Source organism: Barbus barbus, assembly GCF_936440315.1.
Source record: "Barbus barbus genome assembly, chromosome: 21".
Lineage (NCBI taxonomy): Eukaryota > Metazoa > Chordata > Actinopteri > Cypriniformes > Cyprinidae > Barbus > Barbus barbus.
Genome location: NC_136749.1, coordinates 5477784 through 5501489, shown reverse-complemented (window position 1 = coordinate 5501489; position 23706 = coordinate 5477784). Strand labels below are relative to the sequence as shown.

The window sequence follows — 23706 nt, the reverse complement described above, 5'->3', positions numbered from 1 at the left end:
ATGTGTTTCTGACAAACAACACTTTTGTCATAAGCATATGTAATATTTGGGGTTGATGTCTACTTATCTGTTTCATGTGTAACAACATCAAGGTGCAAATTGTTCCTCCTCACAATTAAGCCAAATCAAATAGTTGGAAGGTAAGTAAATATTTTATTATTTACTATATGATTGTCAATAGGATTCAATAAGATCATCAATCCATCCGGGGTGTTTCCCTGACTATTTCTCAGGATTGGGCTCCAGGGTCCTTGCGATCCTACATAGAACAAGTAGTGTGGAAACTGGATGGATGAATGTTTAAACTTACCTCCACAAAGCTTATATTCCAATTTATTTATTTTTTTTTAACATAGAAACTCATGAACAAAACTGAGTCGCATTTGTCTGAGGAGGTAACCACAGCAACAGTATGCCACTGAAGTATTTTCTGTTAAGATCATTATAGGATGAAACATTGACAAAATACAACAAATACTATTAAGTACCAGACTTTAGTACCATAGCTGACCATTTGGATTTAGTTGCATAACACAACAAACTACACCTTGACAAATTCTTGCTTCTATCTGAAATAGTGCCAAAAGACAATTTGAGCTGCACAAAATGTAACCCAACAAACAGCCCTACAGTTCTTAGAGAAAATCTTTTCTCATGGAAAATCCCAACTTAGAGGCATTTAATGTATAATTTGAAAGCTAAATAACCTGTATTTGTCTGATTAGTCTGCAATTGACATTTTTATTCAAAGGGATATTAACACTGAGCAAGACAACATAATTCTTGATTGAGCTATAACATTTCATATGCATTACGTACTTGCCCTACCTTGTGAATAATGTGCATAGAACAAATAAGAGCTAAAATTATAGCATAACTTTGAGACACCCCTGAACAAAGACTACAGTTCTCTCCAAATATAAAATAAAGGACCATTTAAAGGTGAGCTGTTTCAGAACTCTGGAGAAGAAAATAATACTGGTGGTTGTTGTTCTTGAAATCTGATGCTTGTAACTGTAAATTAATAAAGTGTGAAGTTCAAATCCGAAATAAAAGAAAATTACAAAGGTGTCACAATGAATCAAGTGTTTGGAATGAATCAGTCTGATTGCAGAGTATTTGAGCAGTGGGAAACTGATAATGCATGATTACATTATGCAGAGGTTTCCCTCCTAAAATGCATTGTGCTCCATCATCATCCACTTAGAAATGCTCGAACAATTTTATGTGTATTATTATTTATACATTTTGCATACATCCTTTCTTTCCCACGCCCACATTTTTTTCTCTGTATGAAATAACCAGAGTTTAAGAACGAGGCTCAGTCTTTCCAAAATTAATCTGTCTCAAATTAATAAAAGGTCAGAAATGGGGTTCTAAATACAGATGAGTGAACAATAATATTTTAAGCACACTTTCATGCGCTCTCTTTACCCATTATGCACCCTGGATACATATTTTTATTGTATACTGTATTATTATATAGTAGTATTATATATTACATATTATATTATTATATACTGTATGACTATACAGTACATATTGAATACTGAATATTGCATTTCATGTAATGTTATGACAAATTGCTGTGGAGTGTTAAGTAATTTTAGAGCAAATCACCAAGTCAAGCACCTTGTAGCCTAAGTGTAACTTGACCAATAAACGTGAATTGTCATTGTGTGCACGCATGTATCATGTGTTACCTTCCACCCGGCAGAACTGTTGCTGTCTCCTTTATCTTTAAAATAGGGCACATATCGGACCATCCAGTCGTAGATCTGAGACAGGGTAAGTCTTTTCTCGGGTGTGCTCTCGATGGCTCGGGTGATGAGCTCCGCGTAGGACTGGTTTCCCCACGCGTTCCGCCGGGAGGATGCCTTGGTTTTGCGCAGCGCAGCTCCCGTTAAGTCGTGAAATCCTCCGGCATCCAGCATCATCATCCTCCTCCTGCACGCTGGTGATGGAACATGATCCGAATCTACTTTAAATATGGAGAGATTAAGCGACAGATCCTCGTTCACCTCACATGAGAAGTCGTTCGTCCAGCTGCATGAGCGAGGTCTGCTGACCAAATCCGACTCCATATCCACCTGATGAGCCTCCGCCTCATCCTCCTCTATCATCATCATCTGTTCTTAATACCAGGTAGATAGTCAGGTGATACTGTATTCTCAGAAACGCCTCAATGAGACCACCTCACAGAGGAGGAGAGAGAATGTGTAGACGAGAGTCTGGCTTGCAGAAATAATGGATGCATGTGTTCAGACAGCGGCTCATATTCAATTTCCATCCCGGTTTTAACTCACTCTGACCGCAGCAGCAGCAGCTATCCTCCTCCTCTTCGATACCGGTTACAAGCAAAACTGGAGCAGCAACAGATGACAGATCTTCGCATTGCACTGAGAACTAAAAAGTTCTCAATGCATTATGGATGTCGTAACACTGATGCATATTTGGTAAAGTCCCCAACATATTCTGTTTTACTCAGTTATATTGTAGGCTATTATTATAGTGTTCTTGTCAATAACCGATTCTTTTATATTCTGTTCTATATATTCTGATTTTCTATTCCTTTTCTGTGGAATTCTCTTCCAAATTTGAAATGTTTGAATGGAATTTAAACGGCATAAATCCAGATTTATGTCATTCCTATTAATAAACAACACTTTTTTTTAGTTTGTTTAAGTCTACTTTTTTTTCCACATTATTTCACGTGCATGTGATCTTGTTTCACTAAAATGTTAACTGATTTAATAAAAAATATATGCAAGACAAATTCAAATATGTTGTCATTAAAATACAGTTGTAAAAGTTTTGATACAAAATAACGTCTTTTTTAAATTAATAAAATGTAATTCATTTTGGATAGTTCAAGTCAATGAGGATAAATAGGTGAAGAACACATTCACACATTCAGAAAAACAAACACGCAGCTCTCAGAACTGGAAACAAACAGATGAGCACATATAAGAGTGCTTAACATTTCCACCCCACCCTAATTCTTATTTCTATATCCTGTATTCTATATTTTGTTACTAGGCCATATACACATATTTTTGATTCATAGTCAATAATTTACCAGTAATTCTCTGATCTTTATTTGTGCATAGGGTGAATAAGATCAGGGTTGCATGGACTGAGACTCAAACACCTAAATCCACTCGTGAATAATTACAACCCAAGGCCAAATGACAGACTAAAATTTCCACAGCCATTTCACAACAATGTTTAATTTGTTATATTGGTTACTAATTTGGTATTAGAGGGCTTTAATTTCTTATAGTGGTTATTACCACAGCACTACAGTGTCCCATATCAAGATATAATATTTCAGGAAACCTGTAATAAATGTTGCTTCATGTAAGTCACTAAATAAATAAATTAGCCTTGAGCCATTCTTCAAAATTGTGCTATTTCACTCTACATTCTTTTAAAACACTCCTTTTAAAGTTGTTAATAGGTACCATTTAGATACTGATGTGTACACATTAGGAATTAATATACACTTTCAAAGTACTAATATACAATCTTTAGGAGTAAAAAGGTACAAAGTGAAGTGAAGTGAAGTGAAGTGAAGTGAAGTGACATTCAGCCAAGTATGGCCCATACTCGGAATTCGTGCTCTGCATTTAACCCATCCAACGTGCACACACACAGCAGTGAACACACACACACCGTGAACACACACCCGGAGCAGTGGGCAGCCATTTTATGCTGCGGCGCCCGGGGAGCAGTTGGGGGTTCGGTGCCTTGCTCAAGGGCACCTCAGTCGTGGTATTGAGGGTGGAGAGAGCGCTGGACATTCACTCCCCCCACCTACAATTCCTGCCGGCCGGAGACTCGAACCCGCAACCTTTGGATCACGAGTCCAACTCTCTAACCATTAGGCCACGACTTCCCCTGATGTACCTTTTGAAAGGGTACCACCCCATGACAGCTTTTGTATCTTTTTTTTCTGAGAGTCTGAGGTAGTTGGTATGTTTCAACTATCAAGGATAAAATAATGATGTTCAAATGACTTCATTGTGGAGAATCAGATGAAATGTGAACCAATGTTCTTCTTTGTTTTGACATGACAGTTGTGTTCATTCTAAAGAACAGTATTTGCTAAAGAACAGAGACAGACTTGTTCTACATTACAAATCAGCCATGCAAAAATAATATAATTAAAGGATTGAAGGGTAGAATCACAATTAGACATTCCAAGAGTGACATAATTCACCACAATCCAAATCCTTAAAACATCCACATACAAGTATTTTATTGTATCCACCCAACACAGCCACATACACATTACACAATACACCCACAGAAACCAAGAAATGTGCACAAATAACTGTGATCTCACACTTATGATATTATCATGTTCAACACAGAGCTTGTTGATGGACTATAGGGCATTGTATTGATTGGTACTCACGTAAGCGATGGATGATGTTCTGATTTTTGGATTACACTTTGCTTAAAGTGCAATATCATGAATTTACTGTACTATCTCACTGTGTTATTAACACAAGTGTAATAAAATAAATGCTATTAACAAAAGATAAGCAAGAATAATCAACACAACTATTAACTGAATACCATGAATGATAAAAAAAATTTAAGTGCATAATGATAAACTGTTGCTTCTCTGAAAGTAATAAGGTGAAGAATTATCCATCAAACAAATAATTTACACAAACGATTATTTGTTATTAACTGACATCCGCTATCTGATGTAAATTAGAAAATCATATACTGACAATATACAACAATGCCAAGGTCTCTGGAAAGAGGTATGGTTAAGTTGCTATTTATGTTCCAAGTAGTCGAGTGAGCAGTCTGCAGTGACTTTTTTCCACTGGTTGTGTTTGGGTAACAATGCAGTGAGTAAAGAAGCAGGAATCTGTTTCAACAAACTTGAACTTGTAGTGTTGTGGAATGATGATCTCCTGGAGCACCAAATGGTCCTTAATCTGAAACACACAGATGAAAGTTCCTTAAAGTGAAGGTTCTGTCCTCAGAGCTTAACCTAGTGTTAATTTTATCAGCTATTTTCAATTTTAGTGTTAAATGTACTTGTTAGTTTTTATCATTGACTATGTTTACATGGACATCAGTAATCTAATTATTTACCTTATTCTGAATAAAACAATATTATGATTACGGTGTTTACATGAGTTGCTTTTAGAATAATCCTTTCATGTTCCCGTTTTACATGTTATAGTATATAGATTGATTAATGGCATGCGTCATTACGTCACCACGCGACACAATATGACGTCCCCTCCAGAATTTCACTTATAAACATAGTTTGTCTTCGTGATGATACCATATAGGGTGTTTCATTTTTAATTTTATGAAAGCTTCAAGTGCAGTTAATTATTTGTATGTGCATACAGACGACGGCAGCGTTGAAGCTCTTTTATTTGCCGTCAAACAGTTGACCACTGCCATTAGTGTATCCTGTCGCAAACTGCGGCAAAAAGGAAAAAATAGGAATAGTCCACGTCTTAATTCGATTTCTGTTTACTTAGATTATGACTTTAGCCGGATTAAAGTAATCAAAAATCTCTGTTTACATGGTAGACTCTTAATCAGAGTATTGTCTTAATCATATTAAAATCGGAGTATTGTTGTCCATGTAAGCATAGTGATTTACATACATACACTTGATTCTTAAGATTCAAGATTCAAGATTTTTATTTGTCACATACACAATTAATACAGAGTATAACCAGCAGTGAAATGTAGGTCAGGTCCGCTCCAAGGACAGTGCAATTATAAAGTATACAAATATTAAGAAAAAGAAAAAGTAGAAAAAATAAAAGAATAAAATAAAATAAAAGATAAAAAATATAAATATAAATGTGCGGGTCAGTATGTTGTTGACTTAAATAGTAATAAGAGGAATGTGCAAAAAGAATGTGCAAAAAGTTGTACAGGGTATTTAAATAGCAGCAATATGAGGTAGAAAAAATTATGAATAGCTTATTGATATGGTGATATTTACATGTAGTCATGTGATGTTATGACACAGAGTTAGAGTTTAGGAGCCTGATGGCCTGGGGGAAGAAGCTCCTCCTAAGTCTCTCAGTCTTTGCCATCAGGCTATGGAAGCGCTTGCCAGATGGAAGCAAAGTGAATAGACGGTTACCAGGGTGATTTGAGTCCTTGATGATTTTGACAGCTCTACTGTTGCAGCGTTTGAGGTAGATGTCCTGCAGAGAGGGGAGAGCAGACCCTGAGATGCGCTCAGCTGAGCGCACAACTCTCTGTAGTGCTTTGCAGTCCTGATTGGAGCTGTTTCCATACCACACTGAGATGCACTGAGTCAATACACTTTCTATGGTCCCTGAATAGAATGTTTTCAGGATTGCTGGTGAGACCCTGAATTTCCTCAGCTGTCGCAGATGGTACAGTCTTTGCCTGGCTTTCTTAACCTGTGTTTGGATGTGTGTAGTCCAAGTCAGGTTCTCGGAGATGTTTACACCGAGGTACTTGAAGTTACTCACCCTCTCCACAGGGGTCCCACTGATCATAAGAGGAGTGTAGGGCAGCTGCTGTCTCTTCCTAAAGTCCATGATCAGCTCTTTAGTTTTGCTCACATTCAGAGAGAGACAGTTGTCCTGGCACCATGATGTGAGTCTCTCTACCTCATCCAAGTATGCGGTCTCATCGTTGTTGGAGATGAGGCCCAGAACCACAGTATCATCAGCGAATTTGACAATACATGTGGAGCTGTGAGAGGACACGCAGTCATGCGTGTAGAGAGAGTAGAGCAGGGGACTCAGGACACAGCCCTGTGGGGCTCCTACGTTCAGGGTGATGGGGTTTGAGGTGAACTGGCCAACTTTCACCACTTGAGGTCTGTCGGTGAGGAAGTCTTGAATCCAGTCACAGAGTGAGGAGTTTAGGCCGAGGTCTGTGAGTTTAGAAGCCAGCTTGATGGGGACTATAGTATTGAAAGCTGAGCTATAGTTAATGAATAGCAGCCTTACACAATTCCCATTGTTGCTGTCTAAGTGTGTGAGGGAAGAGTGGAGGACGTGAGAGATGGCATCGTCCGTAGATCTGTTTGGGCGAAAGGCAAACTGAAGAGGGTCTAAAGTATCAGGGATGGAGGAACAGATGTGGCTCTTTACAAGTCTCTCAAAAACCTTCATGACTATAGATGTGAGGGCAACTGGGCGATGGTCATTCAGGCAAGAGGGTTTATTGTTCTTAGGCACAGGGAAAGTGACAGATTTTTTGAATGAGGTGGGAACCACGGAGGTAGCAAGGGACTCATTAAAGATAGATGTGAACAAACCAGCGAGCTGATCGGCGCAGGACCTCAGAGCACGGTCGGTTATCCCATCAGGTCCGGCTGCTTTCCTGACGTTCACTTTCTTTAGTGCCCTCCGAACCTCATCCTCTGACACGGTGATTACAGGATTATCGCTGCTCTGCCTGCTGCTTCCTGACACACAATCGAAGCGGCCGTAGAAGATGTTTAACTCGTCGGCCAGCAACGGATCTGCTCTCACCTCCGCGGAGGATTTGTTTCCAAAGGCACAGATGGTCCTCAGTCCCTGCCACATCTGTCGAGAGTCATTGAGCTGGAAATGAGACTCAATTCTCTCTCTGTATCGGTGTTTGGCAGCTCTTGCTACGCGTCGGAGAGCATAGCACGATGCTTTGTACTCGCTCATATTCCCGGTCAGAAGAGCCTCATTGTAAGCGGCAATGCGTGTGTTAACTGCAGCACGGATTGTTCTGTCCACCCACGGTTTCTGGTTGGAGAATGTCCTTACAGTTATTGTTTCTGTAGCTTGCTCGGTTAGTGTGTTTACAAAGCTCAATGCTACATCCGTGAACTCGCTGACGTCAGAAGAACTCGCCCGGAACATGTCCCAGTCGACGTCATCAAGAGCCGCCTGCAGCATAGCCTCTGAGTGGGAGGACCAGTGTGTCACTACTCTCTGCACCGGAGGTTCCTGAACGAGCCTTTGTTTGCATTCCGGTGTTAGGAAAATGGCGGCATGGTCCGATTTGCCAAAAACCGGTAGTGAGCGGGCTTTGTAGGCATTCTTGAACTGAGTGTAGCAATGATCCAGTGTGTTTGGTCCTCTAGTTGGACAGGATACATGTTGATGAAAGTTCGGCATGACCTGCCTGAGGTTAGCTTTGTTAAAGTCTCCCGCGATGATAAAGGCGGTGTCAGGATGTTTGTTGATGTAGCCGCTGAGCACATCGTGAAGTTTAGACAAAGCCAAGCCGGTGTCTGCCTGTGGTGGAATGTACACAGCAGTAACAATGATCGATGAAAACTCCCGGGGCAGATAAAATGGGCGGCAAGTAATGGACAGATGTTCCAGATGAGGCGAGCAGGAACAGAATGGATATATTCCTGGGGTCACACCATTTCTTGTTAATCATGAAACACACTCCTCTGCCCCTGGATTTACCGGCCTCTGCTGTTCTGTCCATCCGAAAAACAGAGAAGTTATCACTCGGCATTACAGCAGTGTCCGGGATCAAGGACGAAAGCCACGTTCCGGACAAACAAAGGATGTTGCAGTCCCTTATGTCCCGTTGGAAACTAATCCTGGCTCTAAGATCGTCCATCTTATTCTCCAAGGATTGGACATTTGCGAGCAGAATGCTCGGAAGGGGAGGACTGTGAGCCCTTTTCCTGAGTCTATCTCGAATCCCAGCGCGTTTCCTGCGGTGTTTCTTGATCCGTTGCCTCTGTGGGTTATTGTTCGTCTCCACGTTCCGAAGAATCTCCAGAGGCCATGAAGGATTCCTGGATAAAGTGTCCTGGAACAGGTTAGTGTAGTGGTTTCCAATGTCCAAAAGTGTTTCTATGTTGTAGGTGATCAGTGCAGACGTGAAATGTGTAAAAAGAGAAAGTAAAAGTAAGTAAAAAAGTAAGTTAAAGCAAAATCTCAGCGGAGCGGCCTGAACGGCGTCCGAACACAGTGGCGCCATTTTGTTTTATGATTGACTACATAATCGAAGTAAACAGGATACACACACGGCAGTGGTCAACCGTTTGACGGCAAATAATAGAACTTCAATGCTGCCGTCGTCTGTATGCACGGACAAATAATTAACTGCACTTAAAGCTTTCATAAAATTAAAAATGAAACACCCAAAACTGTATATTTCATCATCATGAAGACGAACTATATGTTTACATGTGAAATTCTGGAGGGGACGTCGGATGGCGCCACGTGGGGACATAATGACGCATGCCATTAATCAATCTATGTGCTATAACACTCTCCCCACAGCCTAATCGTCTGGTCTACAGTTTGCATTACCTGTCTTCTCCTATTTACTTACCTGAGAAGAAAATATGAGGGACCATGTGTCAAAAATAGATTGATTTATGACAGGTTGACACCTTTGACCTCCTGTTCCTGTTTCTTCATGTGTGTTTCTTGATGTTTATGACACAAGTGGTCAAACTGGTACCTCTGACCTCCTGTTCCTGTTTCCAGGTGTCAAACTGGTCCCTCTGTATATACCTACATTCACAATTTGGTATTTAAATAAGGTTTAGGTGGTTTAGGTGGCACATAGTTATCTGCAGAAGACATTCTGCATTCTCTTGTTACAATGGCTGCCGCTGTTCCAAACAGTCCTGAAACATCTAGAAGAATGATGTGTGTAACACCGCCAAGAAGTTCTGTTGAAATGAGAGAGGAGCTGACTTTAGCACCAAGTAAAAATCATGGGAAGAGTCTAACAAAAGGTTCTCAGTAAAGATGATGATTTTGTGAAAAAAGATTTCCCAGTGTCTTATGATCGTGTGGAAATATTTGCGCTTGACAAAGAGTTGCAGATTGTAAAACTCTACGTTTTGGAATCTTACAAAGAATATACATCCGAATGGGACTATCTGCTTTTGACTGCCATAGACTGGGTATACTTCTGCAATCAAATTTGGAGATAATTTAATTTTGTTGGAAAATCTAGTACTTTTTCCAGTGGGGAAAATTACACTATATTGGTAAATAAACACGGCAAGGACGCTGAAACAAACTTTTTGTCTCAAAGCAGCGACGAGTCTGACTATGAGTATGATAGTGACTGGCCAATTCAAGAGGACAACCCCTTTAAATGCTGCAAAACGAGTCTATATTTTGAGCAGAGTGACGTACCTGTGTTACACACCATTTTCTCGACAATAGACAAGCTGTCTAACTGGAATTTAATTTATTTTAAGCATTGCTGAATGATCAGTAAGTGTTTAATCCTGACGCATCAATATATGAAGTGAAGTGAAGTGACATACTTCCAAGTATGGTGACCCATACTCGGAATTCGTGCTCTGCATTTAACCCATCCACAGTGCACATACACAGCAGTGAACACACACACACCGTGAACACACACCCGGAGCAGTGGGCAGCCATTTATGCTGCGGCGCCCGGGGAGCAGTTGGGGGTTCGGTGCCTTGCTCAAGGGCACCACAGTCGTGGTATTGAGGGTGGAGAGAGCGCTGGACATTCACTCCCCCACCTACAATCCCTGCCGGCCCGAGACTCGAACCCGCAACCTTTGGATTACAAGTCCGACTCTCTAACCATTAGGCCACGACTTCCCCGTATATATATACATATATATATTTGTTTTTGACTAGAACCATGTGGTAGCCATCAAAATATCTGATGGCTACCATCACAAAATCCAGTGGCAATAATATCCTTTTCTAGGTTGTCCCATGCATTTACATTAACTTCCTGGGGGCCAGTGTTCTCTATGTCCTGGCGTCTCACGAGATTGACTGGAAGTTATAAGGTAAAAAGTTTAGTGACAAGTTGTATGTGAATGTGTGTTATGTTGAAAGCATCAATTTTGGGTTAAAACATTTACAGATCTGAATGTTTTGTTCAGATTGTACACTCCCACAATAAATCAAATGCAATTTTCGAGTTGGTGTTTGCTATGAAAATGAATGGGTGGTATCCACATCAGAAACAACAAAAAATGTAAGAGTACTGTTTTAAAGTGCAGAAATGAGCTACAGTCTTGCAGACTTCAGTTCTTACCCTGCTCCATCAGACCTGATCGTAATTTTCAAGTAGTCCTGAATTAGCCATGAATTAAACCGTGATTAGCTGGTTCAGGTGTGTTTGATTGAGGTTGAAGCTGAAATCTGCAGGATGGTAGCTCTCCAGGAGCAGGGTTGGAGACCCCTGGCATAAGGTGATTGATAGAAAAACTCTTTTATCGTAGTTGTGAAACCAACTCTCATGTTCCTGAAACCAGTTCAAGTTTCTGCAGACAGGATACTCCTTGGGCATAGACAGAAACACCTAAAATTAAAAATAAATTGATTCCATTTGTTTATATACATGATTTACTGTATGAATGAATGAATGAATGAATGAGTATGGCGGGTTATGCCGGGTTATGAGTATTATATATGAGTGCCCAGGACCGTATGGGCACTGTGTGGTTCAAAGTTTTTAGGAATGTGCTTCTCTGTTGTGGTTAGGTCCTCTGGGATTCTTTTTGAACTTCAAAAGTAGTTGGTCAGCGTGATGACACCACTACATGAATGTTCAGAATGTTGATGGATGTCATCAGCAGCACTGATCTTCTCCATATCTTCATTTTCCTCATTTTAAGAGCACCGCATTTTATACCAGACAGGGATGCTCTTGGAAAAGCCATTGCATAATACGTGTCTATGAATGCAGCTGATCTGTTTATTTATTTATGTTTTATTTTTTTGTACATGCACTGACAGTGCCATTTATCATCTTTTATTATCAAATGTGCAGTCTTCTTCCGGGGTTACACCAATTGTCCTTTTGGCCTGTATACAGATAAAAGTATATGAATCACAGTGAGAGGCCATGCTCACCCCCAAAATTATGAAACATATAGTCTACATCCTCATATTTGGTTTAATGCAGTGCACACTTTTCGAGTGCATTCTTCTTGATTTTGAACAAAGTACTTTTTCTAGCATCTCCTGCAAGGACTCATTGTGCAGTGCTGGTAGGGGACTGTATGATGTTGCTGTCCTGGTCCTTGTAAGTCAGGTCAAGTCACCTTTATTTACATAGTGCTTTTAAAAGGCGCCTTTGATATTATTTTCCTCTAAACCACTAGATGGCACAAAAAGGTGGCGAAGCACTTTCCAAAGATGCATCCACTTTTCAAGATGCATGTGTATATTTGGCTGATCCTTGACGCAATCATTGTATGTGAATGTGAAGTGAAGTGAAGTGACATTCACCCCCACCTACAATCCCTGCCGGCCCGAGACTCGAACCCGCAACCTTTGGATTGAGTCCAACTCTCTAACCATTAGGCCACGACTTCCCCACTGTGTTATGTTGAAACAGTCTGTGTGGTGTGAGAGTCAATATAATGCAAAGGCGACTTCTAGTCTAATAGAAGGCTGACATTTACATTTGTTGACATGACATGATTAGTTTCAGATGGTTAATATCATATATCATGATGAAACCATCATATTTAAAAACGTGATATGAATAATATCATATCAACAAATGATATGATACAGTAGTAAATCTATTTTAAGTTATTATGGGATCTCCTTCATTGGTTTCAGAATCTTTACTTTTTAAAATGATTTTGTTTCTGTATTTTAAAATATATGTTTTATATTAACATTTTAAAAAACATGAGACAATCTAGAGAGTGCTGTTTCCCAAATATCAGCACAATTGCAGATTTGGCATTGATTTCATTCATTCAATAAACGAGTAATAATCATTCAATGAAATCCGAGCAGCACACATGGTGTTTCAAAACTGAATGACTCAGTCTTTTGAATTAATCCTTTGAGTCAATGATTCAGTGATCCATTCATAAAAACAGGCATTTGCTTGATTCTTGAATTAATCAGCTGTCTGAATTAATTGAACTATTGACTCAGATGTTCACTCATTAACACTTCCTGCACCTACGTACTAGCAGTTTACTCCCACATTTAAAAGTATCATTGCATTTTTTCCAACTTTTCGTATTTGTATATTAAAAATGATTTAAAATACTAAGCTCATAACATTATTATAATTTTGCAATGTAAATGTAAAAAAGTGCCATTTCTTTCAAGAAAGAAAAATAAAAAACCTTGGAAATCAATTTAAGGGGGCAAGTATATAGATATATGCTGATTTCACTAATATACAGTAGAAGACTGAATTAATTCAGTTCAGAATGATTCAGTTTAAATTATGTAGATTGTCTGTCCAAATGTCCAAGATTATCATCATTACATCATTGTCAAATTGAATGGTTAATTTAAAACATATAACCAGTCAAAAGTTTGGGATCATTAAGGTTTAATGTTTTTGAAAGTCTCTTATGCTTAGCAAGGCTGCATTTATTTGACCAAATATACAATAAAAACAGTAATACTGTGAAGTATTATTTCAATTTATAATGATTGTTTATGTGAATATATATAATATATTCCTGTGATTCAATGCTGAATTTTCAGCATCATTACTCCAGTCTTCAGTGAAATCACTCTGATATGCTGATTTGCCACTCACAAAACATTTCTGATTATCAATATAGAAAACTGATTTTATTTTTTGGAAACCATAATATATTACCAATCAAAATACACCCCCCCCCCCCTCCCTCCCTATAAAAAAAAAAATACTTTTATTCAAAAAGGACTAATTAAATTGATCAAAAGTGACAGCAAAGGCATTTATAATGCTACGAAAGATTTTATTTCAAATAAATTCTGTATTTTAAACTCTATATTCATCAAAGAATCCTGAAAAGTAAAATGTATTAATTTCCACAAAAATATAAAGCAGAAAAAAAAGTATTGATAATAAGAAGAACTGTTATTAATGATTGAGCACCATTATAACAGAGCAGTAAATCAGTATATTAGAATGATTTCTGAAGGATCATGTGACACTGAAGACTGGAGTAATGATGCTGAATTTTCGGCTCTGGTCACAGGAATATATTACACTTTAAAATATAATCACATAGAAAACAGTTATTTTAAATTGAAATAATATTTCGTAATATTACTATTACTATTACTCCAGCATTGGTGAGCAGAAGAGACTTGTTTCAAAAACCGGTAGTGTTAATAAATAAATAAATGGCATTAAAAAGGCATTAAATTAGAATAAACTAGATGGTAATGCAATAAATTAGATTTTTTTGTGAACAATTTGTTTATTTTTTTTTATTTAAAGGCAAACTCAAAAAAAAGAAAAAAAGCATACAGTGATATAAAAACTACACATCAAAAATAAGAAACAAAACAATAAAAAAAAACAAAAAAAACATGCACGCCGTGGACATACATGAACTGCAATTTGGGAACGGCGATACATGCACACAGAAGCACCCCAAAGGGGAGAGACAAAGTCCATGCAGCAATTACAAATGGATCATCTGATGATCTGGGCTGTGATTGTCTCCCAAATCCGATCAGAAAACAAAGTTCGTAAGTCACCACTGATATCCTTAGACCAGATAGGTGTTATGGACAATGGTCTGCATGATTGTACGAGGAGAAATGAGCAAACAACTGAAGCAGGAACAACAGAATTATCAGTTAGGATCAGGGAGAATTACTTTTCACAAGAGATGTACAGGCAATTCTGTCAGCATTATCACCATTTCTGTCTAAAATGGAAATAATAAATTTCTTCAAACAGTTATCAAAACACCTTTAGTTTTATTGTCAGTCGCAGCAAAAGATGCCACCTCGTAATATTTATTATTGCATCTATGAACATCATCCTTCCACAAATGAGCTTCCTGGATCAAAGCAATGCCAACCTTTTTTCATTGCAGTAGTTGTAAAAAACTTGTACATTTATGGAGGCCATTAAAACCATTGACATTATAACTTATTATATTAATTTCAGTCATTACTATCAAACAAATAAGTGAACTGAACAAATGAGAGAAACTTATACCACTGCAAATGTATTAACTCAAGTCTGCCTTTAAAAGAAACATTAATATATAAAAAAAACCACCCCATAAAACTTTTACAGACTGGGGTAAAACCCCCAGGCTGCCGCCCTCCCCTGTTTTAATCAATGACAGTAATATGACAGCCAGTACCATGCTTTAGAACACCGTCATTAGCCCGATTATAAGAGAACAGAATAACTTCACTCGAATTCATACTAGTGATAAAGTGGGGTTAAAAAAACAAGTATGTATACTTTCCATAATGAGGAAACAAACATAAATAATTGTATCATTGAAAACTGTACATTAGTGATACCAAGTTTCCTAGTTTATATGAAGAACTGCCAGTAGCCGATTGACACATGAAGTTCTAGATCAGTAAATCAGAAGTCCAGTCACTCAGTATTATCAAACCCTTATGCCACGTCCATCCCGGGAGAATGAGGAGCGGGAATGGAGCTCAGGAACTGACGCGCTTTGTCCGGTGAGTGCATTAGTTTGGTCTCGCCGTGTTTCATGACGATCTTCAGAGTAGCTGGATACTGAAGAAAGGTCTGCAGACCTGCCTCTTTCAATTCCTTCCGTATTGTACTGAAGGAGCTCCGCTTCTTTGCCGTCGTGAGAGAGAAGTCAGAGAAGACGCTCAACTTCACACCGTCATTCGCTTTCACAGAACTGCGGCATCTTGCTTCATTTAGAATCCTGTCGTTGTAGCGTGACAGTTTGAAGAGAAACACTCGCGGTTTGGAGTGATCCGTTGAAGCTCTGGAGTAAACTCGATGCGCACGTTTGATCTCGATATCTTTGCCCCAAAGTGATGGGATCCAGATCGGCAGTAACCATTTCAGAAAGCCGATCGGGTCATCCTTCTCGCCCCCTTCAGGTAGTCTCATCAGCCGGAGATTACTGCGTCTGCTGCGGTCTTGTAAATCAGTCACCTACTGCTCGAGGGCATCCAGACGCCTAGTGTGTTCGCCGATCACATTTTCTTCTCTCTCTGTTTGAAGTCAACTTTAGAGCATATATTCTGGATTGTAGTCATGTGAGAGGCGAATTCGGTGCGCATTGCTGCTAATTCAGCCTTCAAAATATCCTCAAATCGTGTGACCGCCATATTGTCTTCAGTGTCGGCTCTGCCCGCCACAGCTGTTGGTTTTGTTTTCTTCTTAATTGGCGAGGATGATCGTGAAAGATACGAGAGTTTCCGACTGTGTGACATCTCCAGACCAATGACAAACGAAAAAACTACCCCAAATATATAAAAAAAAGACGAACAACAGTAAAAGACGGTAATATACACAGAGCTCAGCTAATGTGCATTAGATTTGATGATACTTGCAGAAACCCTGTTACATTCCCAAATACAATGTAAAAAGGTAGCGAGAAACAGCTCATTTGCATTTAAAGAGACACACGTGAAAACATCATGTTTTTGCTTCCACCCAAGTTGTGGCATGTACAGCATGGTGTACAGCATGGGCTGGGGGGGGGGGGGGGGCACCTGACACTTATATCCTGTAAAAAGAGCCATAATAGGACACCTTTAAACAGCGTCTTCATGCCTAGGTTTCTTGGGTACGTCCTGTAATGTTTTTTCTGAATGTTCCACAGACTGCACAGACCCGAATCTTGAGTTGTGAGCTGAGACTTCTGGGCATGATGAGCTATAAACTGAACCACTCTCTGCTCCTGATCCCATTGAACTGTAAGCAGAACTTCCCATTGACCAAGTGTTCAACTTCTCATCTCCACTCACTGAGGGCAAAAAAAAGGAGAAGAAAAAAAGCAGAATATTTCAATTCAGTAACACATTATTTTAGAGTCTCTTAACTAGTTGCTTATTAGCATGCATATTACTAGACTATTAGCCATTTATTAGTAATTAAGCACATATTAATGCCTTATTCTACATGACCTTATTCTAAATCCCTAATCCTACCCAATACCTAAACTTAACAACTACCTTACTAACTATTAATAAGTAGCAAATTAAGAATTTATAGAGGGAAAAGTCAATTAATAGTGAATAAGTGTTCCCTATTCTAAAGTGTTACCTTCAATTCACTTTAAATGTTGTCTAAAAAGTATGGGTAACACTTTTCACACTTTTCAAACATATTCACTATTAATTCAAAGTTTTTTGTCAATAAACTCTTAATTTCCTGCTTACTAATAGTTAGTAAGGTAGATGTTCAATTTAGGTAAGGGGGAAGGATTAAGGGACCTAAAATATGGTCATGCAGAATAAAGCATTAATATGCTCTTTATAAGTACTAATAAACAGCCAGCATGCTAGTAATAGGCATGCTAATAAACAACTAGTTAATAGTGAGAATTAGTCCTTTAAAAAAAAGGGTAACACTTTACATTAAGGTTCCATTTATAAACGTTTTCATAAATAACTAATTTACAAATGCATTATAAATCATTGAGAAGCAGTTATAATTTATTTTGATGCAATACCTGCCAAATAGTGAGCCATTTTTAACTCACCTATTATAAATGCTTAAAAAATATATTTCTTCATACTTTTTCCCTCAAAACCAGACTCCTGATTTATTTCATGATGCCGCAAAAACAGACTATTATAACGAGACTGAAGGGTGTTGTATTTGTGGTTTTCTCATTTATATCTCATGACTTGAGTAACTTTTCTCATAATGTTTCAAAACAGAATATACTCTGTACCTCACCCATGATACGTTGCAAAAGTGATGCCTATCCACAGCAATGATCAGAAACTGATATATTTTGTTTATCATGATGAAAATATCAAACTTTATCATAAAAGCACAACCATGACTTAAAGAGATATTAATGAAAATTTAAATTTCAATATTAGTTCAATGTTAGTTGACGTAAAGAACTATTTATATACGTTAATAACCTGTGAAAGTGTACATTAATGTAAAGTGAACACCTGTGAACCATTTAATCTCACAGTGTTTACTGATTTTATGGGTAAGCTAACTGTGAGGTGACATTGCAGACTATGATTACATAGTCATAAGTGTTTATATGTTTATTCGCTTTGTTAGTTCAATTGATCAGTTACCATACAAATAAATATCTGCACTAGTGCTCCTGCGAACGGTTCGCTCACATGCAAATACTGCATATGTGGATGGTCAAATACTCCATCTAAGTTACAGTGAGCTTTATCATGACATCAAAAATAATTACTGATTGCTTATTAATATAATAATGTTCTGTTATGGTGCTTTCGCTCATTGATTTACTTATTTCAAAACTGTTATATTAGATAAAATATGAAATAAAATATTTCAACTTCCAGTTGTCTGCTTAAATTAATCATTAGCTAATGATTTGCATGGGTGTCATTATGGTGTGACTTTACTTGTTGAGGCACATGACTAACTAACTAATTCAAAATCTATAACCACAATGACATATTACTTAACAATTAGTTAATAGTTCTGTGCGTCAACAAGTAAAGTCATGACATAATGATACCTTTGCAAATCATTAGCTTAATGATTAATTAAAGCAGACAACTGGAAGTTTGAAGGCATGGCTTCAACCCAGTGTGGTAATTAACATATGAATTTACTTCATTAGTTAATAAAATAAGTTATTATGTAATTAATACATTATGACACATTTAACTAGTAACAATTTATTGATTACTGAATCATATTGAATGTTCATTAGTTGCTGATGCAGTAATCATAAATGGTTTAGTTCATCATGAGTTATACATTAACTCATGATTATCTGTGCATTAATTAAGCATTATTTAATGCATATTTGTGCACCCGTATTGTAAAGTGTTATCGGATTGTTTGATGTGAGTTTTCTTGTATAAGCCACATTTTTGTGTGTGTGTGAAGAAATGTTCCAGCGTTCTGTAAAAGAAAATATTATTTTTGTTTCAAGTTGTTTACTGATATAGTGCAACAACAATAAAATACATTTCACCAGAAAACCAGTAAAATACATTTTACCAGCTTTTTCTGTGTGTGTGTTACGGTCAAATTTTGTTATATTTATTTGTGGGTATTGTGTATATTTCTTTTTTCCGTTGTACTGATTTGGTTCATTCTTTTCTCCCGAGTTTGAGCTCCGCCCCTACACACCTGCGGCTTATTTAGTAAGGACGCTCAGGGCTGAATATAAGGCAGAAGTTGTGGTTGTGTTGTTGGCTCTCCCTGTTCCAGTGCGTGTTCCGCCACAGTCACTACTACGCTCTTTGATGAGCATGACTCACACTTGTTGTGTAGAGTCTTTACACTTCATATTTTTCTTTACACTATGGACACTCTCCTCTGTGTGCACTATGGACACTTCACACTATGGACACTCACACTCTACACTATGTGCACTATGGACACTTTACACTATGGACACTCACACTCTACACTATGTGCACTATGGACACTTACACTTTACACTATGTGCACTATGGACACTTACACACACTGCTGCGTGTGCACAATCTCACAAAAAACTCAGCAATATATGTATGTTTACATGCTCATGCACTACAAATCATCCTGCACTGTTCCCCAACCAGCTGCTGACTCAAATGTATCTCTTTGCACATGTACAGTATTTGTGAAGCATTCGTATAGTTTGTATTTTTTATCTTCTATTTTTTAGTTTGTATAGGGTAATATTTATGTGAAGCATTCGTATAGTTGTATTTTTTATCCTTTTAGTTTGTATAGGGTAAATAGTTATATATAGTATACTTATAGTTAAATCTGTTAGTAGTGTATAGGTTTATAGTGTTTTTTACTTCATTGTTGTAATGTCTGTATTTATGTAGCACCGTGGTCCTGCGAGACACGACATTTCGTTCCACTGCATGTCCGCACATGTAGCGGAATGACAATAAAGCTCAACTTGAACTTGAACTTGAACTTGTTGAGAAGCTCCTGCTATCCAGCTACCAGCAGCCAGTGAGCTTCTTGCACGTCTTGTTGTCAAGTCAGCTGTTGATAAGTGGTGCTTAATCTGTGTTAATTTTTGTGCTTTCTTTGATGTTTCTGTTGATCTGTGTTTTGTTTGTTTTATTAATTGCTTTTGTTTAGCTGATTTAATTCTGTATTATATCTGTTGCCAGTTGATGAATGTGACTCGTGAGCTGTTTAGCCATTAATAAATGGTTAAATTGATCTTTTGCCTTGCACGTCCTTTTTATGTTACTCAACCCCTTCCTGAACGAGCATTTTAGAATTGGGGTTCATAACAGTGTGCAATAATAATCAATACATTAATGAGTAGTGTGTCCACTTTACATTAAGGTCCATTTTGACAGGTTACTAATGTTTAGAACTCATTAATAAATGGTTCACAGGTGTTCACTTTACATTAAAGTTCACTTTCACAGATAACTATTGTTTACAGCTCATTAATAAATGGTCTACATGTGTTCACTTTACATTAAGGTTCACTTTCACAGGTTATTAACATTTATAGCTCATTAATAAATGGTCCACAGGTGTTCACTTTACATTAAGGTTCACATTCACAGGTTATTAACATTTATAGCTTTTATTAACATTATATTAACATTTATAATATTGGAATTGACATTTTCATTATTAATATCTCATGAAGTCATGGTTGTGCTTTTATGTCCCCTATACGTTTTTAATCATTATGATGTATAGGCATCATGAACTTCTGCGGAGAATCAAGATAAAGAGTAAGATAAAGAGTAGCTTTTAGTAAGAAAAATTGTAAGAAAAGTGACATAAGTCATTAGATATAAATGAAAAAGAAAAAAAAAAGAAAAAAAAACAAATACAACACTCTTCAGTCAGTCTATAATAGTCTATATTTTCTGCATCATGAAATAAATCAGGAACGTGTTTTTGAGTAAAATTAGAATGAATAAATATATTTATTAAGCATTTATAACATGTTAGTTAAAATGGCTCACTATTTGGCAGTTACTGCATTAAAATCACCTTTCTTATCCATGCATTTATGACTGCTTATCAATGATTTATAATGCATGTGTAAATGAGTTATTAGTCATTTATGAACACCTTTTTATAAACCCTTGACAAAGGAAACCTTAATGTAAAGTGTTACCAAATAAAATTTGCACAATATATGGAGTACCAAAGATAATGCCATATTTTTACACTTGATAATACCTGAATTTGATAAATAAATAAATAAATTAAATCCATTTAAATAGATAGATAGATAGATAGATAGATAGATAGATAGATAGATAGATAGATAGATAGATAGATAGTAATAATAATAATAATGTTCTGTTTTGGTGAAAAGTGCCAAATAAAACAAAAAACACTTACTTGATGGTGGTACTAAATCCATGCTGGTACATATTTTTGGTATCCCTGACTCATATATTGTTGTGTGAAATGAGTCTGTGGAACATGAAGACACAAAAATTGAGCTGCTGTCTGCTTCTGATTTTAATCTGAATGACCCGTACGGAGAATATGCTGGAGACATGTCCAACCTCTCATTTCCACTCACTGGGGAAAAAATGCAATAAAAAAGTTTTAGAAATCATCTTTCAAAACATTATCCAAATACTTCAGGTAGGATTTATAAAAACATTTTCTCCATGTTTATCTGTTGTTATTCATAATTCGTTTTTATATAATTATTGGTTATATATACAGCTATCAGGGTGTGCGTAGAACGAAAGAGTGAGGAGACAAAGATAATCTTCAGAACACGAATCTTTAATTTCAAGAAAGAAGACATTTAACAGCAGACAAGAAACATGGGACAGAACACACTATAAATAGACTAATGTGGGGCAAACGAGACACACCTGAAACATAATCAAAACACGGCTGGGACTAAATGAACAGAATGGAGACCAAACGAGAACAGGAAAAACCAAATAAGGGCATGGAAACACCTAGGGAACAAGACACAAGTGACAGATCGCCCCCCTCCCGGTAGGTGCGTCCTGCGCCGTAACAGTTCTACTGGGGAGGGGGGGTTGGTGCCCTGAAGGCCGGTGCAGGACAGGAACAGGGAGGAGCTAAGGAAGACCTCCGGGGTGGATCAGGGGTGTCGGGAGGCCATGGCGGATCAGGGGAGTCAGGTGGCCATGGTGGATCAGGGGAGTCGGGTGGCCATAGCAGATCAGGGAGTCGGGTGGCCATGGCGGATCAGGGGTGTCGGGAGGCCATGGTGGGTGAGGAGACTCGGGCGGCCATGGCGTTTGCCCCACCCCCAAAAATAAAAATTCCAGGGGGAAACTATGACGTCTGGGGGGCGCTCTGGAAGCACGGACTATGGGGGGGCACTCTGGAAGCGCCGACTCTGGGGGAGCGCTCTGGAAGCGCGGACTCTGGGGGGCGCTCGGGAGGCACGGGCACTTGAGGCCGTTGGCGAGGAGTGGGCTCTGGAGGACACTCTGGGGTAAGGAGAGGTGCCGAGAACTCCGGGGTACTGCTGTATCCAGGAGCTCTGGAGTTGGAGCCGGCTAGCTTGACATACTCTCTGCCGACGGGCTTGCCATACACTCTTGCTGGTGGGCTTGGGAGAACCGCAGATGGCGGCGGGCTTGCGTGGGCCGCGAACGGCGGCAGGTGAGGGAGAGCTGCAAATTGCGGCGGGCTTGCGTTGGCCATGAACGGCGGTCTGGATTTCACTGCGAACGGCGGGCTTGGGTGAGCCTCGAACGGTGGCCTTGACTTCGCAACAGATGTTGGCCTTGAGTTCTCCGCGAACGGCGGCCTGGATTTCCCCACAAAGGGCGGGCTTGAGTGAGCCACGAACAGTGGCCTGGATTTCCCAGCGAACGGCGGGATTGGCTGAGCGTGAGCGTCGACTTCCATGCCTCGAAGAGGAGGGGAAGAAAGGCAAATAAAAACTTGGGAAAAATGGCGAAAAAAACAAAATGGGGGGAATAACGCCACTCACTTGTTTTGTTGGTGTACTGTTCTGTCAGGGTGCGCGGGGAAACGAAGGAGCGAAGAGACAAGGATAAACTTCAGAACAGCAGACAAGAAACATGGGGCAGAACACACTATAAATAGACACAACTAATGCAGGGCAAACGAGACACACCTGGAACATAATCAAAACACGGCTGGGACTAAATGAACAGAATGGAGACCAAACGAGAACAGGAAAAACCAAATAAGGATATGGAAACACCTAGGGAACAAGACATAGGTGACAACAGCAAGCACTAGCCAGGTATTTGAATATGCTAAGCAGCAAGCTCATTGTCTGCTGATACAAAAAGAACCAATCAACTGTTCCATGTGATAATTATGTCATTGTGTCAGATTGGGTTTGACCTATCGGACTGCACCGTCTATATTAATTTTATTTAGCAAATTTAGCCTTACGAAAAATGTCAGTGCAGGATATAAAATTTCTGGTCAATAAATTTAGCTAATAAGTAAAAACTTTTGGTAACACTTTATTTTAGGGTTTCTTAACCTGTTAAACTTTGCCAGAGCGACGGCGCACTGAATGCTCTTTGTTTGCATGTGTCATTGTTTTCTAATAGAATAAATGAAACAGGACAAAGTTAATCTTGACAAACTATATATCATTCTGAAGGTCTACGCCTCAAGCATCGACGACAGATCGCTGTTTTTTCGATGGAAAGCTTATAAGTAATGTATTTGCTACATTTGTGTAAGCAATACACATCAAAACATGCAGAATAAAAAAGCAGTACGTACCATTATCATTTTAATAACGAGCCACAAACGCGTCCACTGCTGAAATCCCAGTTTAGTTAGAGAGGTAAGGGTCCACAGAACAACATCCCAGCGAGCACTTTTAGTCCAGCGAAACAATAACGTT

The 23706-nt window shown here is 38.5% G+C and overlaps 1 protein-coding gene across 1 annotated transcript in view; it reads right to left on the bottom strand.

The window, feature by feature from the left end:
• Positions 1–2129, bottom strand: part of foxo6a (forkhead box O6 a) — a gene marked incomplete at both ends in the record, with an annotated part of 29466 nt that extends 27337 nt beyond the window's left edge. The window contains one exon of the mRNA XM_079444924.1: positions 1704–2129. Coding sequence (XP_079301050.1) covers positions 1704–2129 — 426 coding nt within the window. The remainder of the gene's footprint in view (positions 1–1703) is intronic.
• Between the last annotated feature and the right edge of the window lie 21577 nt (positions 2130–23706).